The sequence below is a fragment of the Mucor velutinosus genome (assembly GCF_035048745.1).
Source record: "Mucor velutinosus strain NIH1002 chromosome Unknown tig00001544, whole genome shotgun sequence".
Lineage (NCBI taxonomy): Eukaryota > Fungi > Mucoromycota > Mucoromycetes > Mucorales > Mucoraceae > Mucor > Mucor velutinosus.
Window position 1 is genome coordinate 1,758,667 of NW_027041908.1, and position 16,803 is coordinate 1,775,469.

The 16,803-nt window shown below is 40.8% G+C and overlaps 3 protein-coding genes across 3 annotated transcripts; 1 reads left to right on the forward strand and 2 right to left on the reverse strand.

The window, feature by feature from the left end:
* Positions 1–123: 123 nt before the first annotated feature.
* GPD2 (glycerol-3-phosphate dehydrogenase) lies at positions 124–4,805 on the reverse strand (the record flags this gene model as incomplete). Its single annotated transcript, XM_064825159.1, has 2 exons — positions 124–4,641; positions 4,716–4,805. The coding sequence occupies 2 exons, from the start codon at positions 4,803–4,805 to the stop codon at positions 124–126; spliced, it is 4,608 nt and encodes a 1,535-aa protein (XP_064680536.1).
* Positions 4,806–5,151: 346 nt separating this feature from the next.
* Positions 5,152–9,567, reverse strand: ATC70_005877 (MFS domain-containing protein; the record flags this gene model as incomplete). The annotated part of the gene is made up of 1 exon (XM_064825160.1): positions 5,152–9,567. One exon carries the CDS (start codon positions 9,565–9,567, stop codon positions 5,152–5,154), a length of 4,416 nt encoding a protein of 1,471 aa, XP_064680537.1.
* A 5,968-nt stretch (positions 9,568–15,535) lies between these two features.
* On the forward strand, positions 15,536–16,507 carry ATC70_005878 (uncharacterized protein; the record flags this gene model as incomplete). Its single annotated transcript, XM_064825161.1, has 3 exons — positions 15,536–15,599; positions 15,672–16,019; positions 16,086–16,507. 3 exons carry the CDS (start codon positions 15,536–15,538, stop codon positions 16,505–16,507), a joined length of 834 nt encoding a protein of 277 aa, XP_064680538.1.
* Between the last annotated feature and the right edge of the window lie 296 nt (positions 16,508–16,803).

Consider the following 16,803-nt stretch of genomic DNA (forward strand, 5'->3'; position numbering starts at 1 on the left):
TGGACTAGCCGATCTATCTCGCTACGCTCGATGACGGCGTCGCCCTGCGGGCTTTGGCCGATTACAATAAAACTGGTTAAATCAATAGTTATAAAGGGTAAAAAAGAATATAGAGTAGTTATATTAGGTAGTATCTGAAAATAGAACTTCAGGATACACCACATTTTCTGTGTGTTTCATATTTTCGGGTAATAAAATGGTCATGCCATTGGCAGATGTTGCTCTTGACATGGCAACATAGAGTTGGCCATGAGTAAATACGGGACTCCTGAGGTCCACGGCAACTTTTCTGAGAGATTGACCCTGCGACTTGTTGATGGTCATTGCGAAAGATACTTTAACCGGGAATTGCTTTCTGGTCAAAATGAATGGCAATGTGCCAGGCAATGTAGACAAAGTAAAGCGAGGAATCAACTCGACAGCACCTGACCCTCCGAGGATTTTCACCTTGAGGACATACTGTCCAATTTGCTGAATGATCAGCCTTGTGCCATTGCACAAACCTCTTTCAGGGTTGAGGTTTCTCAAGAGCATGACAGGAAGACCTACTTTCAACTCCAAAACTGCTGGCGGCAGCCCTGAAGGCGAAAGGGTTTGCAAATACTCTGAGGGATAGGCTTGGGTCTCCGTGTTGGTCAGATCAGACTGAGCTGTGTCAGCAGAGTACAGAGTGACCTTTTCCCCAATCACGTTCTCCATCACCTTGCTGTTAATAGCATCAACGTTGACGTTCTTTGAACAGAGAATAGCTCTTTCCTTGAAGAAATCACTATTTTGCAGAGGACACTGCAGAACATGCTGAGGATAGATATCTTCAATGAACTGATCAAGATCAGTCATCTGCCTCAAAAAAGAGGGCAAAGCAATGCTGCCAATCATGGATGGTTCATACGACATTTTTCCTATCCAATCTGCAAATTGCCTATCTGTGTCATTGGAGTTGGCAAGTCTCATATTCTCAGTCAGGCTCAGCTTTTGTAATTTGGGCCATAATCTTGACGATTTCAGTGAGGCATTGACGATTTCAGGACGGCCACCTTGCCTAACAACAGGTGGAATTTGAGCAAAATCACCGCCAAGAACAACAGGAATACCACCAAAGGTAACTTCATCACCACGACTACAAATATCACGAAGTGTTCGATCAAAAGCTTCAAAGCAATATCGATGCTGCATTGGCACTTCATCCCAAATTATCAATGATGTCTCTCGAATGAGATCAGCAAGATCATCGTTTTTCTTGATTGCACACACAGACTGCTCGTGGATGTTGAGTGGAATGGCAAAGCGAGAGTGCGACGTACGCCCACCAGGAAGTAGCAAAGCAGCAATGCCAGAGGAGGCAACACAGAGAACAATTTTTCCTTGGCTTCTATAAAAGTGACAAAGAGTATTGTAAATGAAGGTTTTGCCAGTGCCAGCTGGACCTTGCAAAAAGAAATGTGAGCTGTTGGCGTTGCTGTTGATGGAGGAGGTGATGGTCTCAAATATGTGCTTCTGGGTAGCGTTCATTTGAGCGTACTTTTGCTGGTACGAAAAGGCTTCTTGATCTTGGAGATATGACATTTCATTGAGTATCAATGAATTGCGTTGTATGCCAGTCATTCTGCTTATCAAGCCATTCCAGTTGAAGAGAGGCAAAGGCAAATTGAACTGACCTAGAGATCTGTCTTGTGCACCAAGAGATGTTTGCAACAGATATAAGCCGTAATCAAGACTTCGCGTTCCATGGTAAAATTCAGCGTCAGGTTGCACGCTGAGCAGCAGCGAATACCCTTTTTGCACGATTGCATGCTCAAGATCATCACAGAAACTTTCACAGAATTGATCCCAAATCTGAACAGGCGATACCAATGAGTTGAACATGAGCGCAGAGACAAACATTGAACGCATTGCGTAGCCAGAGGCAAAGGTAGCAGCTTCTTCAAAGGCTCTGGTCCATTCTCCATCATCTTCGATCAAATGCAGCATCATACAGGCCTCGCGAAAGGTGGCGTACTCGTGATTATTGACAGTTCTCAGATGAGAAAACGACGTGGCTCCTCTGACAACTGTGAGCAGCAGACGCAGATAATACCTCTCACCGGCAGCAGGATTGCAGTAATACATGCGCCCAATTGACATTCTACTCGAAGACCTAGGCTTCCACTTTTTTGCATTCTGCTGCCAAGTCATATGTTCAGGGAACTCTTGATAAAGCAACGGTCGAAAACCGGGTTTGCCGTGATTTGCATGGTTGTAATGAAAGTAAGCCATCAAAGTAGAGCGACTCTCTCTCAATACTTTGTCAATTTTCTCCTGTGGCCATTGGGGATCAAAATAAACAGGTTGCTCGTTTTCAAGATGCACAGCAAGTGGAGTAACAGATGGGCTTTCCTCATGCATTGGGAATTCAAACAACCTCCATGCAGCTTCAACAGGACTAATATAACGGCCATTTAGATACTTGGCCACTTCGTTATTCTGAGTTGTTGCTGTGGTAGTGGCATTTGCTGTTTCAGTGGCTGTGGTGGTGGTTGTAGTTTTGAGCGTTGTCTGATCAGAGCCTTTGTAAATATACTTGTTGATGTACTTGATTGCCTGGACGCTACCACATACTTCGACATTTACATGGGCATTGTATTTTTTTGACAAATAAGGGTTGTATGGCACCACCCACTCATTCGTCATGTGGAAATCGCGGTAGACACCCAACTTGTCCTTGACGCGCACCTGATGAGAACGACCATCTCTTCTTCTTCTATAAGTAGGATAACCATCAGCACTGGTCACCGTTACTGGCTGGTAGTTTTTGGGAAATTTCTTTGAGCATACATCATTGCCAAAAGCATCTTGTACCATACACGGAGACTTTGAGTTTAGCTCGCCACATGGGCCATGCATCATATTGCGAGTGATGATTGCATGCAATTCAGGTTCTTCTTCAACATTTGGGATCTCAGCGCAAATGATCTGATCAATCCTCTCTGGCGTATCAAATCTATCTGTTTCTGCATCCAAAAACAATAGCATATGACCGTGAGGGAGACCACGCTTTTGATACTCAATAGTCCTTACAATGCCTTTATAACAGCCAAAGACCTTTCTGTCTTTCAAGTCTTTAAGCAGCTCTCGGTGCTTAAGGTTGAATACTCGAGCAACCAAGTCGGGGCGATCAGCGGCTGTTTGGCCTGGCAACAATTCATCTTGGATCTCCCTCCAGTTTGGGTTGGCAGTAAATGTGATGAATAACGTTGGCTTACCAAAGAATCTAGAGATAGCCATTGCATTTTGATATAGCTGCATCATGAATCGCGGTCCACCAGTGAAGCTACTGGGCAAGATGAACGTCTTTCCCACCTGTTCGAGGTCTGAGTCAGCAGCAGAGGTAGCATCAGCAAGTCCTTTATACACATCAGCGCGAAGATTCGTCTGATTGACTTTGATCCAGTTCAGTTTTGTTTGCTCACAGATTGCCCAGGCATCAATCACATATTGTTGAAATAGACGTCTTGACAAAAAAATGATCTTTGACTCGTTGTTTCTAACATGCAATCGAAATCTGTAGAACACGCCTTGGGTAAGTCGGCTATCTGACACTTGTTGTTGTTGCTCTGCTGGTGTCTCATCTTCTTCGCTCTCAATAATCATGGCATCAGCAGTTTGCGCTGACGATTGCAGTCTTTGGCCCCAATTCCACCCATATTCACCTCTAGGAAAAAGCAAAGCATAATGAAGAGGCATATATGCAGCATGCGTCTCATTGATACGCTTAAACTGGCCTTGAGCCCTGGCCGAGGAATTGCTACGATATGTGATCAAAATATCTCTGAAACTCCTGTCAGAACACTCGTTTGGAATGATGGCAGCAATCTCGTTGACAGTTGGCAGATTTTGAGTGCGTCTGTCCTGGCCAACAACCAATTCCATTTGCATCTGAGGACTGAGCCTGATGTGAGCATTCTCGCTAACACCATCTTGAGCTTGCCTCTCCTCTTCTTCTTTCAGGATTTCGTGAGCATGTTTGTAGATGCTTACAAATGGATTGCCACAAACTACAGGATCAGCAATCATTTCACTCAGTTGCTCAATGATCGTGTCGTCCAATCCTTGATTTCTGGGGTCTGCACAGCGAATCGCAGCGGCATACTCTGGGTCGTAAACGTACAGCTGGCTATACTTTGGCACATTGCTCAAATTTAGTGGTGCTTGCAAGTGATAGAGTTCCCCATGAACACGAACCGGCGTGATGCCGCCTCTCATCTCATTCTCTCTATCCCTTTGGAGCTGCTCAGGCGTAGCATCGGTGCCAAATGATGTAAATGCGAACAAAGTGTTGTATTGTCGCATGTGCTGCAAAAAATGAGAGGATCGAGGATGGCTTCCGTTGATCAAGCTATTTAAAGGCTCGGGAGGCTCTTGCAAAAGGGGCAAGACAGCTCTACCTTTTTTGCAGCAAGCATGAAAGCAGTTGTCGTTTACTCGCTGTTGAACAGCCCTCTCTGCGGCCCAATGCAAAGCTCCACATCCATCACATTGGTTGTCCATTCTGCCCAAATCTGAACGTTGTACTCTTCCAAGTTCTGATACAAACGCTGCAGGTGCTCTTGGTGTTCTTCGATTCGCCAATCTTCTTTGCCTGGCGTAATTTCGCGCTCGTTCCTGAATTTGAGTACAAACAAAATAAACCATTGCGTCTCAGGGTTTTATTAGGCGTTAAAAGCCATTTTACTTACTCGACATGAATCACATTTCCGATAAGCATAGTCTACTGGAAGAGCAGCTCTACAGGTCGTGCAGTGTCTTGTTTGAATAGTAGGAGGCATATTATTACGTACGTATAATAACAAAAAGCAATGTATCAAATTTTTTTTTTGGTGCCTTATATTCTTGGTGGAGGGGCTAAGCCCCCTCCCCCAAACCCCCTCCCCATTGCCGGCTTCGCCGGTGGTTATGCCCTCGTTTGTTCTGGCTTTTAATACTATTAAATTTTAAAAGGATATGATTGGCTTGTCTACTTTTTTTGAATGTTTTACAGTATATATATTAGACTAGCCGATCTATCTCGCTACGCTCGATGACGGCGTCGCCCTGCGGGCTTTGGCCGATTACAATAAAACTGATTAAATCAATAGTTATAAAGGGTAAAAAAAAATATATAGAGTAGTTATATTAGGTAGTATCTGAAAATAGAACTTCAGGATACACTACATTTTCTGTGTGTTTCATATTTTCGGGTAATAAAATGGTCATGCCATTGGCAGATGTTGCTCTTGACATGGCAACATAGAGTTGACCATGAGTAAATACGGGACTCCTGAGGTCCACGGCAACTTTCCTGAGAGATTGACCCTGCGACTTGTTGATGGTCATTGCGAAAGATACTTTAACCGGGAATTGCTTCCTGGTCAATATGAATGGCAATGTGCCAGGCAATGTAGACAAAGTAAAGCGAGGAATCAACTCGACTGCACCTGACCCTCCGAGGATTTTCACCTTGAGGACATACTGTCCAATTTGCTGAATGATCAGCCTTGTACCATTGCACAAACCTCTTTCAGGGTTGAGGTTTCTCAAGAGCATTACAGGAAGACCTACTTTCAACTCCAAAACTGCTGGCGGCAGCCCTGAAGGCGAAAGGGTTTGCAAATACTCTGAGGGATAGGCTTGGGTCTCAGTGTTGGTCAGATCAGATTGCACCGTGTCAGCAGAGTACAAAGTGACCTTTTCCCCAATCACGTTCTCCATCACCTTGCTGTTAATAGCATCAACGTTGACGTTCTTTGAACAGAGAATAGCTCTTTCCTTGAAGAAATCACTATTTTGCAGAGGACACTGCAGAACATGCTGAGGATAGATATCTTCAATGAACTGATCAAGATCAGTCATCTGCCTCAAAAAAGAGGGCAAAGCAATGCTGCCAATCATGGATGGTTCATACGACATTTTTCCTATCCAATCTGCAAATTGCCTATCTGTGTCATTGGAGTTGGCAAGTCTCATATTCTCAGTCAGGCTCAGCTTTTGTAATTTGGGCCATAATCTTGACGATTTCAGTGAGGCATTGACGATTTCAGGACGGCCACCTTGCCTAACAACAGGTGGAATTTGAGCAAAATCACCGCCAAGAACAACAGGAATACCACCAAAGGTAACTTCATCACCACGACTACAAATATCACGAAGTGTTCGATCAAAAGCTTCAAAGCAATATCGATGCTGCATTGGCACTTCATCCCAAATTATCAATGCTGTCTCTCGAATGAGATCAGCAAGATCATCGTTCTTCTTGATCGCACACACAGACTGCTCGTGGATGTTGAGTGGAATGGCAAAGCGAGAGTGTGACGTACGCCCACCAGGAAGTAGCAAAGCAGCAATGCCAGAGGAGGCAACACAGAGAACAATTTTTCCTTGGCTTCTATAAAAGTGACAAAGAGTATTGTAAATGAAGGTTTTGCCAGTGCCAGCTGGACCTTGCAAAAAGAAATGTGAGCTGTTGGCGTTGCTGTTGATGGAGGAGGTGATGGTCTCAAATATGTGCTTCTGGGTAGCGTTCATTTGAGCATACTTTTGCTGATACGAAAAGGCTTCTTGATCTTGGAGATATGACATTTCATTGAGTATCAATGAATTGCGCTGTATGCCAGTCATTCTGCTTATCAAGCCATTCCAGTTGAAGAGAGGCAAAGGCAAATTGAACTGACCTAGAGATCTGTCTTGTGCACCAAGAGATGTTTGCAACAGATATAAGCCATAATCAAGACTTCGCGTTCCATGGTAAAATTCAGCGTCAGGTTGCACGCTGAGCAGCAGCGAATACCCTTTTTGCACGATTGCATGCTCAAGGTCATCACAGAAACTTTCACAAAATTGATTCCAAATCTGAACAGGCGATACCAATGAGTTGAACATGAGCGCAGAGACAAACATTGAACGCATTGCGTAGCCAGAGGCAAAGGTAGCAGCTTCTTCAAAGGCTCTGGTCCATTCTCCATCATCTTCGATCAAATGCAGCATCATACAGGCCTCACGAAAGGTGGCATACTCGTGATTATTGACAGTTCTCAGATGAGAAAACGACGTGGCTCCTCTGACAACTGTGAGCAGCAGACGCAGATAATACCTCTCGCCGGCAGCAGGGCTACAGTAGTACATGCGGCCGATAGACATGGTATCGGTTCGTCTTGCTTCCCACCTTTTTGGCTTCTTTTCTTTCCAAGTCATATGCTCTGGGAATTGCTGGTAAAGCAATGGTTGAAAACCAGGTTTGTTTTGATTCACGGCATTATAATGAAAGTAACCCATGAGCGTGGTATGACTCTCTCTCAGGACATTATCAATTCTTGATTGAGGCCAGGAAGGATCAAAATATACAGGCTGCTCATTTTCAAGATGAATAGCAAGTGTAGTGACAGGTGGGCTTTCCTCATGCATTGGGAACTCTTTCAACCTCCAGACGGCTTCACACGGGCTGATATAACGGCCATTCAGATATTTGGCACATTCATCATTCTGATACATTGCTGCAGTACCAGCTGTTGCGGCTGTTGTCGCGGTAGTCGTGGTTTTCAGAGTAGTCTGATCAGAACCTTTGTATATATACTTGTTGATGTATTTGATAGCCTGGACACTGGCGCATACTTCCACGTTGATATGAGCGTTGTATCTCTTTGATAGGAATGGATTATACGCTACCACCCATTCATTTGTCATATGAAAGTCGTGGTACACGTTCTGATCATCTTTGATGCGTATTACATGAGAGCGGCCATCCATTCTTCTACGATAGAGTGGATACCCATCATCAGGGACTATGGTTGCTGGCTGATAAGGCTTTGGGAACTTTTTTGAGCAGACGTCGTTACCGAAAGCATCCTTCACCATACAGGGAGATTTCTTGTTATAACCACCACATGGACCGTGCATCATGTTGCGGGTGACAATTGCATGTAGTTCAGGGTCTTGATGAACGTCTGGAATTTCTGTGGAAATAATCTGGTCGATCCTCTCTGCCGTATCAAACCGGTCATTTTGGTTATCCAAGAACAACAGCATATGACTATGCGGGAGGCCGCGCTTCTGGTATTCGATTGTTCTCACAATCCCTTTATAAGCACCAAAGATTTTCTTTTGCTTCAGGTCTTTGAGTAATGCGTCGTGCTTCCGGTTGAATACTTCAGCAACCAAATCTGGGCGATCAGCAGCACTTTGGCCAGGCAACAACTCATCTTGGATCTCCCTCCAGTTTGGGTTTGCAGTAAACGTTATGAATAACGTTGGCTTACCAAAGAATCTAGAAATAGCCATTGCGTTTTGGTACAGCTCTGCCATAAACCGGGGACCACCAGTGAAACTGCTTGGCAAAATAAACGTTCTACCCACCGTTTCAAGATCTGTATCAGAAGCACTGATAGCATCAGCAAGACCTTTGTAGACATCAGCACGGAGAGTCGTTTGATTAGCCTTGATCCAGTTTAACTTGGTTTGTTCACAAACAGCCCAAGCATCGATCAGGTATTGCTGGAATAGACGTCTCGAGAGGAACAGGATTTTGGATTCACCATTCCTGACATGCAATCTAAATCTATAGAAGGCACGCTGGGTAAGCCTGCCTGTTGCTCGACGTTGTCCCTCTTCTTGCGCTTCTTCATTGTCAACATCCATGGCATCAACAGTTGAAGCAGGCAATTGCAAACGAAGGCCCCAATGCCACCCATATTCACCTCTGGGAAAAAGCAAAACGTAATGGAGAGGCATGTAGGCAGCATGCGTCTCGTTGATCCTTCTAAAGAGTCCTCTGGAACTGGTGGAGGTGCTATTTCGATAGGTAATCAGGATGTCTCTGAAACTTGAATCAGCATATTCATTGGGGATAATAGCTGCAATCTCGTTGACAGTTGGCAAGTTCTGAGTACGCCTATCTTCACCGACAACCAATTCCAGTCTCATTTGAGGATTGAGTCGAATATACGCATCCTCGCTGACATGATCTTGGGCTTGTCGTTCTTCCTCTGCACTCAGAATTTCGTGGGCATGCTTGTAGATACGTACAAATGGGTTACCACAACGAACCGGGTCATCAATCATTTCACTTAATGCTTCAATGATTGAATCATCTAAATGCTGATTTCTGGGGTTGGCAGATCGACATGCAGCAGCATACTCGGGATCGTAAATGTACAGTTGATTGTACTTTGGAGCATTACCAAAATTCAAGGGTGCTTGCATGTGATACAATTCACCATGGGCACTTACTGGAGTAACTCCACCTCTTCTCTCCTCCTCTCCTTCTCTCTGGGCCCCTGCTGGCGTAGCAGTGGTACCGAATGAAGTAAAAGCAAACAAAGTATTGTATTGCCTTATATGCTTCAAGAAATGGGATGAGCGTGGATGGCTTCCGTTGATTAAGCTATTCAAGGGCTCAGGCGGATCTTGCAATAAGGGCAATATGGCCTTTCCTTTTTTACAGCAAGAGTAGAAGAGATTGTTGCTTCTGGATTGACCGGTAGTTCTTGCTGCGTCCCAATGCAATGCGCCACAACCATCACATACAACGTCCATTCTTCCCAGATAATGAGGTTGCATTCTTCCAAGTTCTGATATGAAAGCGGCAGGTGCTCTAGGTGCTCTAGGTGGCCTTAATGCAGCTCTCTGTCTGGCGTAGTTTCGGGCACGTTCCTGAAACAAAAATATATATATAAGGTTCGTTCGAATGTTTGTTTTTCATTTCTTTTCTATTTACTCGACATGAATCACATTTTCGAAAATTGTAATCTTCAGGTAGAGCAACTCTACAGGTTACACAGTTTCTAGCTTGAACAGGAGGCATGATAATTCGATTTGATTTTAACAAAAAGATATTTCATACACTTTATGCAAATTGTGATGCTTGATGTTCTTGGTGGAGGGGCTAAGCCCCCTCCCCCAAACCCCCTCCCCATTGCCGGCTTCGCCGGTGGTTATGCCCTCGTTTGTTCTGGCTTTTAATACTATTAAATTTTAAAAGGATATGATTGGCTTGTCTATTTTTTTTTCATAGTTTTCCAGTATATATATTTTAGATTAGTGATCTGTAGTACATAAAGTATCTGTAGCTAGTATCACGGATATAAGCATGTGTCTTATAGCGTGGACCATAAAGTGCACATCTGAAGCAACAAGCTCATATTGCATTAATCTTGGTGCCTATCCAGTTATGGTAAACATCCGTAGTCAATGTCGGAATACAAGTATAAATCTATAGCGCCATTCATGTCCGTGGTGCCATCTATAGCCTATATCTTATATAGTATGAATCTTATAGTACTAGTAGCGTATCTGAAGTCCATATCTTCTTACAGTATAAATCGGTATCGTACATCTAATCCAGTGTACATATAGTTTATATCTAAATCTGGTAACTGGACGAACTGTCGGAATGCAGATCATAGTGGATGTATTCCACAGGTACAATTCTTTCCCAGTTGTCATGGATTGATAGACGATGAGCTTGTAAAACCAATTCAAAATGATAATGGAAATGAGAAACCGAATATGCTATTTAAACACCAAGCCTTTACATTTTGGCTTCGCTATGGTAAAGCCACCTTTAAAATCGCTGTTATCATGTATTGGGCCAGATGCTTGAATACTATTTTGGTATTGCACCTTCGCCTCCCTAGATAAAACCTTATATAAATTAATGCTAACAACAGTTGGATTAAATGCTTGACTGTAATGGCCATTCACCTTTGTTTGGCTACGGTATAACCCCCTCAAGGCCAATTATACCAACAAGTGTTGCCTTGAAACAACATATCACGCAATCCATAGCCAAATAGCAAACAAGAAATCACTTGATCAGATACGCTATGTTCTTGGAAGAAGAGCCTTTAATCTCTGATTAACTACGATGGCGCTTTTGTGTTCATATTTTCCAGTATCCGATATATGAAACCTCCGTGGTGCTATACCATACCATGGCCTAGAGCTTACCTTGATAGTAGTTGAATGCACGTTTATACAGTACAACTCCAAAAGAATTCACTCTGAATTTGCTAGCCAGCAACCAGCAATACTCATATTACCGGAATAGTTTAAAGAACCTTCTGCCATTACATTTTAACTAAATTATTTTCCGTTATTGGGAATAGTCAATTCGATCAAATCAATTTCAAACTTTTCAATTCATTACATTCTTACCCATGAAAATGTGATATATTTAAAAGAAACCACAATTTGACAATACTAAGATTTTCTCACCATATATAAGAATTCAATGTTCGTTAAATGTCAGACGTGAGACCATCAGCGTCTTTATATAAAGAAGTGTGGCCCAGACGTGAGCTTTCAGCGTCAGTATAAAAGAAGCAAGCTCCCCCCCTTTTTTTTTTTCATTGTCAGGTGTCAGGTACACACAGACTTTGTGTGTAACTTTTTTTAATTTAGTATAAATATCAACTTAGTTTGCAAAACAATAAAGATCATCTTATATCTCAATTCTATTCTTTTATATACATTTATCTAAGTCTACTCTAAAACTATACCTATACACACGACACAGGTGCACACAGACTTTGTTAGTAACTTTTATAGTTAATATGAATATCAAAAATAATAAAGGTTATTTTTTTTTCTCACTTATACTGCTGAGACATATACATTTATCTAAATCTGTTACTTATACTCACAACACCATTAAATAAAAAAACACTTTGTAACATTCTATGCGGAAACTTTTTGATAACTTTACATTTATCTGCCAGTAACTTTTAAACGAATCAGCTCTAGTACACATTCAAAATAACATTCATATATTACGAACTGTTCAACAACGCGATGGCATAGTAAAAGCGAATATAGTACCACAAAGTTTCGAGAACCTAATTCCACTACAGTAGCAGTTTATGAAGATTATTATCTGCAGTCTGATTGGATTATTTTGTATATTCCACACGGTCATCAAGCGATTGAGAAACAGTATCTAATGAATATTGTGGCAAACATTGTATCGTATAGTATTAAAAGACAATTTTTCATGTATGTTATCTTTTTACTATCTCATGCCGTGCAATAGATAGCATCCTATTAATGAAATTAAACAGTATGGGCCCGCTTCTGCAACAAAGGCAACATAATAATGTGTGCTACTCTTTGGGGTATTCAATGCATGCATCTTTAATAAACTCAGTAAATTTGTAAGCCATGTCTTTCTACGTGTTATATTCACATATAATCCAGTCCAGCCTTTCATAGTATTGATCTATACGAGGACTTGATTGTTGCGAAGCGAATATGCAAAATCGTAGTATCTTAGTAGTAAATTCGATTTCTCTCCTTCTTTATTAATAATGGATTGTTTAAAACCTACATTTATAGCTGTGTTTTATTACTGTTAATGATTTGGAATGTCTACGGCGACAGCCCGCAGGGTGACACCGTCGTCAAGTGTAGTGATATTGCATCTAATTCAACATTTGTTGATATTAGTCCTGATCGAATATACCGTAGCCAAGCAAAGGTGTACGACTATAATGTTCAAGCAGCAAATTCGGGTTCTCATTTGCATTGTTAATAATAAGCTTACCAGCAACATAGGGCATCAAAATTCGTATGAATTAGTCTTACAAAATCAATATGTCTCCTGTTGAAATTACAAGCTGCACAGGTTGCAGAACTGCCCTTCCAGACGGCTTTAGCTACTAAAGATGTGGTTCATGCCGTGTAAATAAAAGCCATAAAGCATAAACATAACCAAATTGGACAGTTTCCAAGCCTTCATATCTTGACATGTAGACATTTCTGAGCCACCGGAATAACGCCAAACAATTGCACTTGAGTAGTGGTAACTTTCTGACACCTTTGCTCAACTTTTTGAAAACCTAAAAAATATGGCCAAAAATCAACCAAAAAGCATGAGGTACCCCTCATGGTTTTTTTACGAAAATCAAAGGATCGCATTTTTCGCCTTGAAAATAAAGACTTTTACTATGGCATATATCAAATCAAAATGTTTGTCTCGATCCATAGCAACCTCTGAAACCACTGTTATGAGGCTTTCATATACAAAATATGGCTATTTTTGCTAAAAACCTCATTTCAGATTTTATTGAATTGCTCAATAGTTTCAATCAAAACACTTATTACAGTTAGCACCATCGGAAGCGCCTTGAAAAGTACTTCAAGAATGTATTAGGAAGCGTAGGGTGATTATCACAGTTCATATAGTCGAATACCAAAAGATACATTAAAGAAGTCGAAAAAAGGCGAAATCTGTCCAATCTTGAGCAGAAAAAAATAAGCTGAGGTTGAATTAATTTTGGCGGCGGCGTTGCTGCTGGCTGACCCAAATGCCTTTCTGTTGATGATAATGATGGTTGCGATGTTGATTAAATGGGGATCATGGAATTGAAAGGGTTATTGCTTAACCCAAATACTTTTTTGGGTGCCTTTGTTACAAGCGAGCCTTCTGCAATATCAACATTTCAAAAAAGTCGCTGTAAATCTTACACAAGTCCTTTATTTACTTATGACCGGCTTTATGTCGCCATCTTATTAAGAGCATCAGCAGCAGTGAATGATATGACAATTCTATTATCAAAAAATGGCATTTGTGATATACAAATACTGCATAAAATTTGAATTTCTTTCGCATTGTCCCAATAATAGGCTTTGTTTAATATCAGCGTAAGCAAAAAGGATACTAAGGGAGATACCTCCTCTCCTCCTCCTGGCTCTGATACAATCTTTCTGTTACTAACTAATAATAAATTGTTTAAAATCTACTTGATATACCAAAATGTTATAATGTCTGATTTAAAACGGCTTCGATGAGAGCCCGCAGGGCGACGCCGACATCGAGCGTAGCGAGATGAATGGGCAAGTAATAAATACTGGAAGCCTTGAACATAAAAGCGTCGTAGTAGCAAATTAGAGACTGCAAGCCCTTGTCCCAAGAACACACTGCATCTAATTTTAATAATGTTATACCTGCTATACTTAGCTGTGGATTAAGTGATTTGTGGTGTCAAGGCAACATTTGCTAACCTTGACCTTAAACAGGTATAATAACCCTAAGGAAGCAAACGTGAAAAGCCATAATAAAGCAGTAAATTTGGTTTCTTATTTTCATTTGATGCATTTCACATCATAATCCATTATATTACACCTAATACAACCCATCAACATCCCATCGGTTTTTACATACACTACTAAACGCACATCAAACTACAGTCTACACGCACATCAAGACCCAACAAATAGTCAACTAGTAGGATGACTATTACTGAAACAATACCATTTAATTCAATGACATACAAGAGCGGTTACAATTACACTTAACTGTAGACTATCTACACATATCAATTACGACAATCTACTGGATCATCACACTTGTCTTTACACCTCAGGATTTGACATTATTCACAAAGATATTAATGGGACCACACAATTCATTCAATAAAGGGTCGTCTTAATTTTGCACAGAATGATAAACTGATAATTTACTGATATATTCATTTGTATGACTTTAGTTATCTAGCACCTTGTCGAATATATCAGCTTGTAGCTCATAAAATTTATATTTTTCAGCAAATTTATAAAGAAAACGTATATCTGGTACTTGAAACCCTTACATTATGATGGATCTAATGTAGAGCTATTGAATGGTCTTTGTTTTGTGCGAATCCGGTTAGTATTTGTCGAGGTATGTTCAGAAAAGGGTAGCATGCAAAATCATTGATTTTGCTTCAAAATCTGCCTGTGATAGCAAGCAAAAAATTTGGTGACTTTTTTTTGGTCAGGACAATATTGTCAATATTTCATGATAGAGTTATGCCAGAGCTTCAAGCAATAGCTCATTCGGTAGGATATGTTCTGGTCTACAATGATTAGTAATGCTTAACAATATGTTTTGATGACAGATTGTAGTTAATCTTTAGAAAGCAGTTAAAAAATTGCAAAAACAATTGTACCAAATATTTGGTGAACAATGTACACCAGAGACTTGATATAAATACCATTGTATTCTGCTTTGAATTCTCTACAAGTTTCATATAAGTTTGAAAGGGTGTTTACTATCAAGAATCAAACAGTTTTAGGTCGATAATAGATTTAGAAAACTCATGGACCATCATCCAGAACAATAAAGATTCAATCTCCGTTTGGCCTTCGCATGTGTACTGATGTATCATTTTCTAAACCGGATCTCCAAATGCGTAGAAACAAGCAGTTCAAGCACCGGTCACATCAGATCATAAACTTTGACATGAAACAGGATTCAGTTACGATCCATATCATGGCATGTTCAGGATAATGGATTGGATCTATTCTCCTATCACCCAAATCAACCCATCTAATACCTTATCCTCACATCAAATCCCTCAATTCGAATAGTATATAAACCCTCTTATTTTCAATGTAATAAACAATATTCTTTACCTGATTAATTTCATACTCTTTTTTTTTATAAATAATTTATTTTTGATAAATCACTTTTTAATCTGTATTCAACAAATCTCGTTTATTACAAATCTATCTACTCTGGATCTCTTACTGCTATCAAGTCTTACTTACTATGTCACCAAAGAAATTCAATCACAAGGCCGTCAATCAAAAAGCTCCTGGTGAAACTAATACTGGTTAGGTTACTGTTGCTGCTGTTGGTTTTATTACCTCTACCGATCAAACTCTCACTGCTGCCAATCCGGTAGTTTCTGCTGCTCCTGTCGGTACTGATGCTCAAGGCTCAATTGCTGCCACTCTAATGGAGATTGGTTATCCTATCATCACTGCTAGTCAAGATGTAATCAATGGTGGTTCATCTGCTAGTTCTTCCAGCGTTGGTATTATCCATAGGGATTTACCTAGAACGTCTGTTTCAACCGATGGTATCAATGGTGATGCATCTGGTAATTTTTCTGTGCCTGCTGAGATTCATGGGAGTCAAACAGGCAGTGTCAGTGCTAGTAGTAATATTTACGGGAATACTGCTGCTTCTGTAGGTGATGCGAACGTTGACAATGCATCTACCACCTTTTATCATATTCCAGTACCTCAAGGTAACTACAATACTGAAAATGTTAGTAGAGGGAATAATGATGTACTTACAAACCATGTGGATATAGAATTTGCCACCCCAATCTCAAGTGATGAAAGATTGACCTTGATGAACGAAATTGAACGGCTGAGGCTAATGGTTTTCAAAACAACTATTCAAAGCATTGGATGCCCACAAGGATCAATCATACCTGCAAATCTTGGTGTCTTGCGCAATCAACTTGAGATGGCTGAACGCACCTATGAACTGGTATTTGGCAAGACAGAGAGTACCTTGGTACCAAATGAAACACCCTATTTTCAATGGCGTGGACACTTCTTCAAGAAGCGTAGAGCTGTATTCGCAACACCAAACGATTGTCTCGATCATTTTGAACTGGTTTTGCAAGCTCATCGTCTATCAATCCATGACAACTGGGAAAGAATTGTACCTGTGGAATACATCCACTATGATCTGCATTCCGACAGTTCCTCCAGTTACCAGATTTAGATATAAACTGTATGTACACTGGATTAGATGTACAATATTGATTTATATTATAAGAAGATATGAACTTCAGATACGCTAGTACTATAAGATTCATACTATATAAGATATAGGCTATAGATGGCACCACGGACATGAATGGCGCTATAGATTTATACTTGTATTTCGACATTGACTACGGATGTTTACCATAACTGGATAGGCACCAAGATTAATTCAATATGAGCTTGTTGCTTCAGATGTGCACTTTATGATCCACGCTATAAGACACATGCTTATATTCGTGATACTAGCTACAG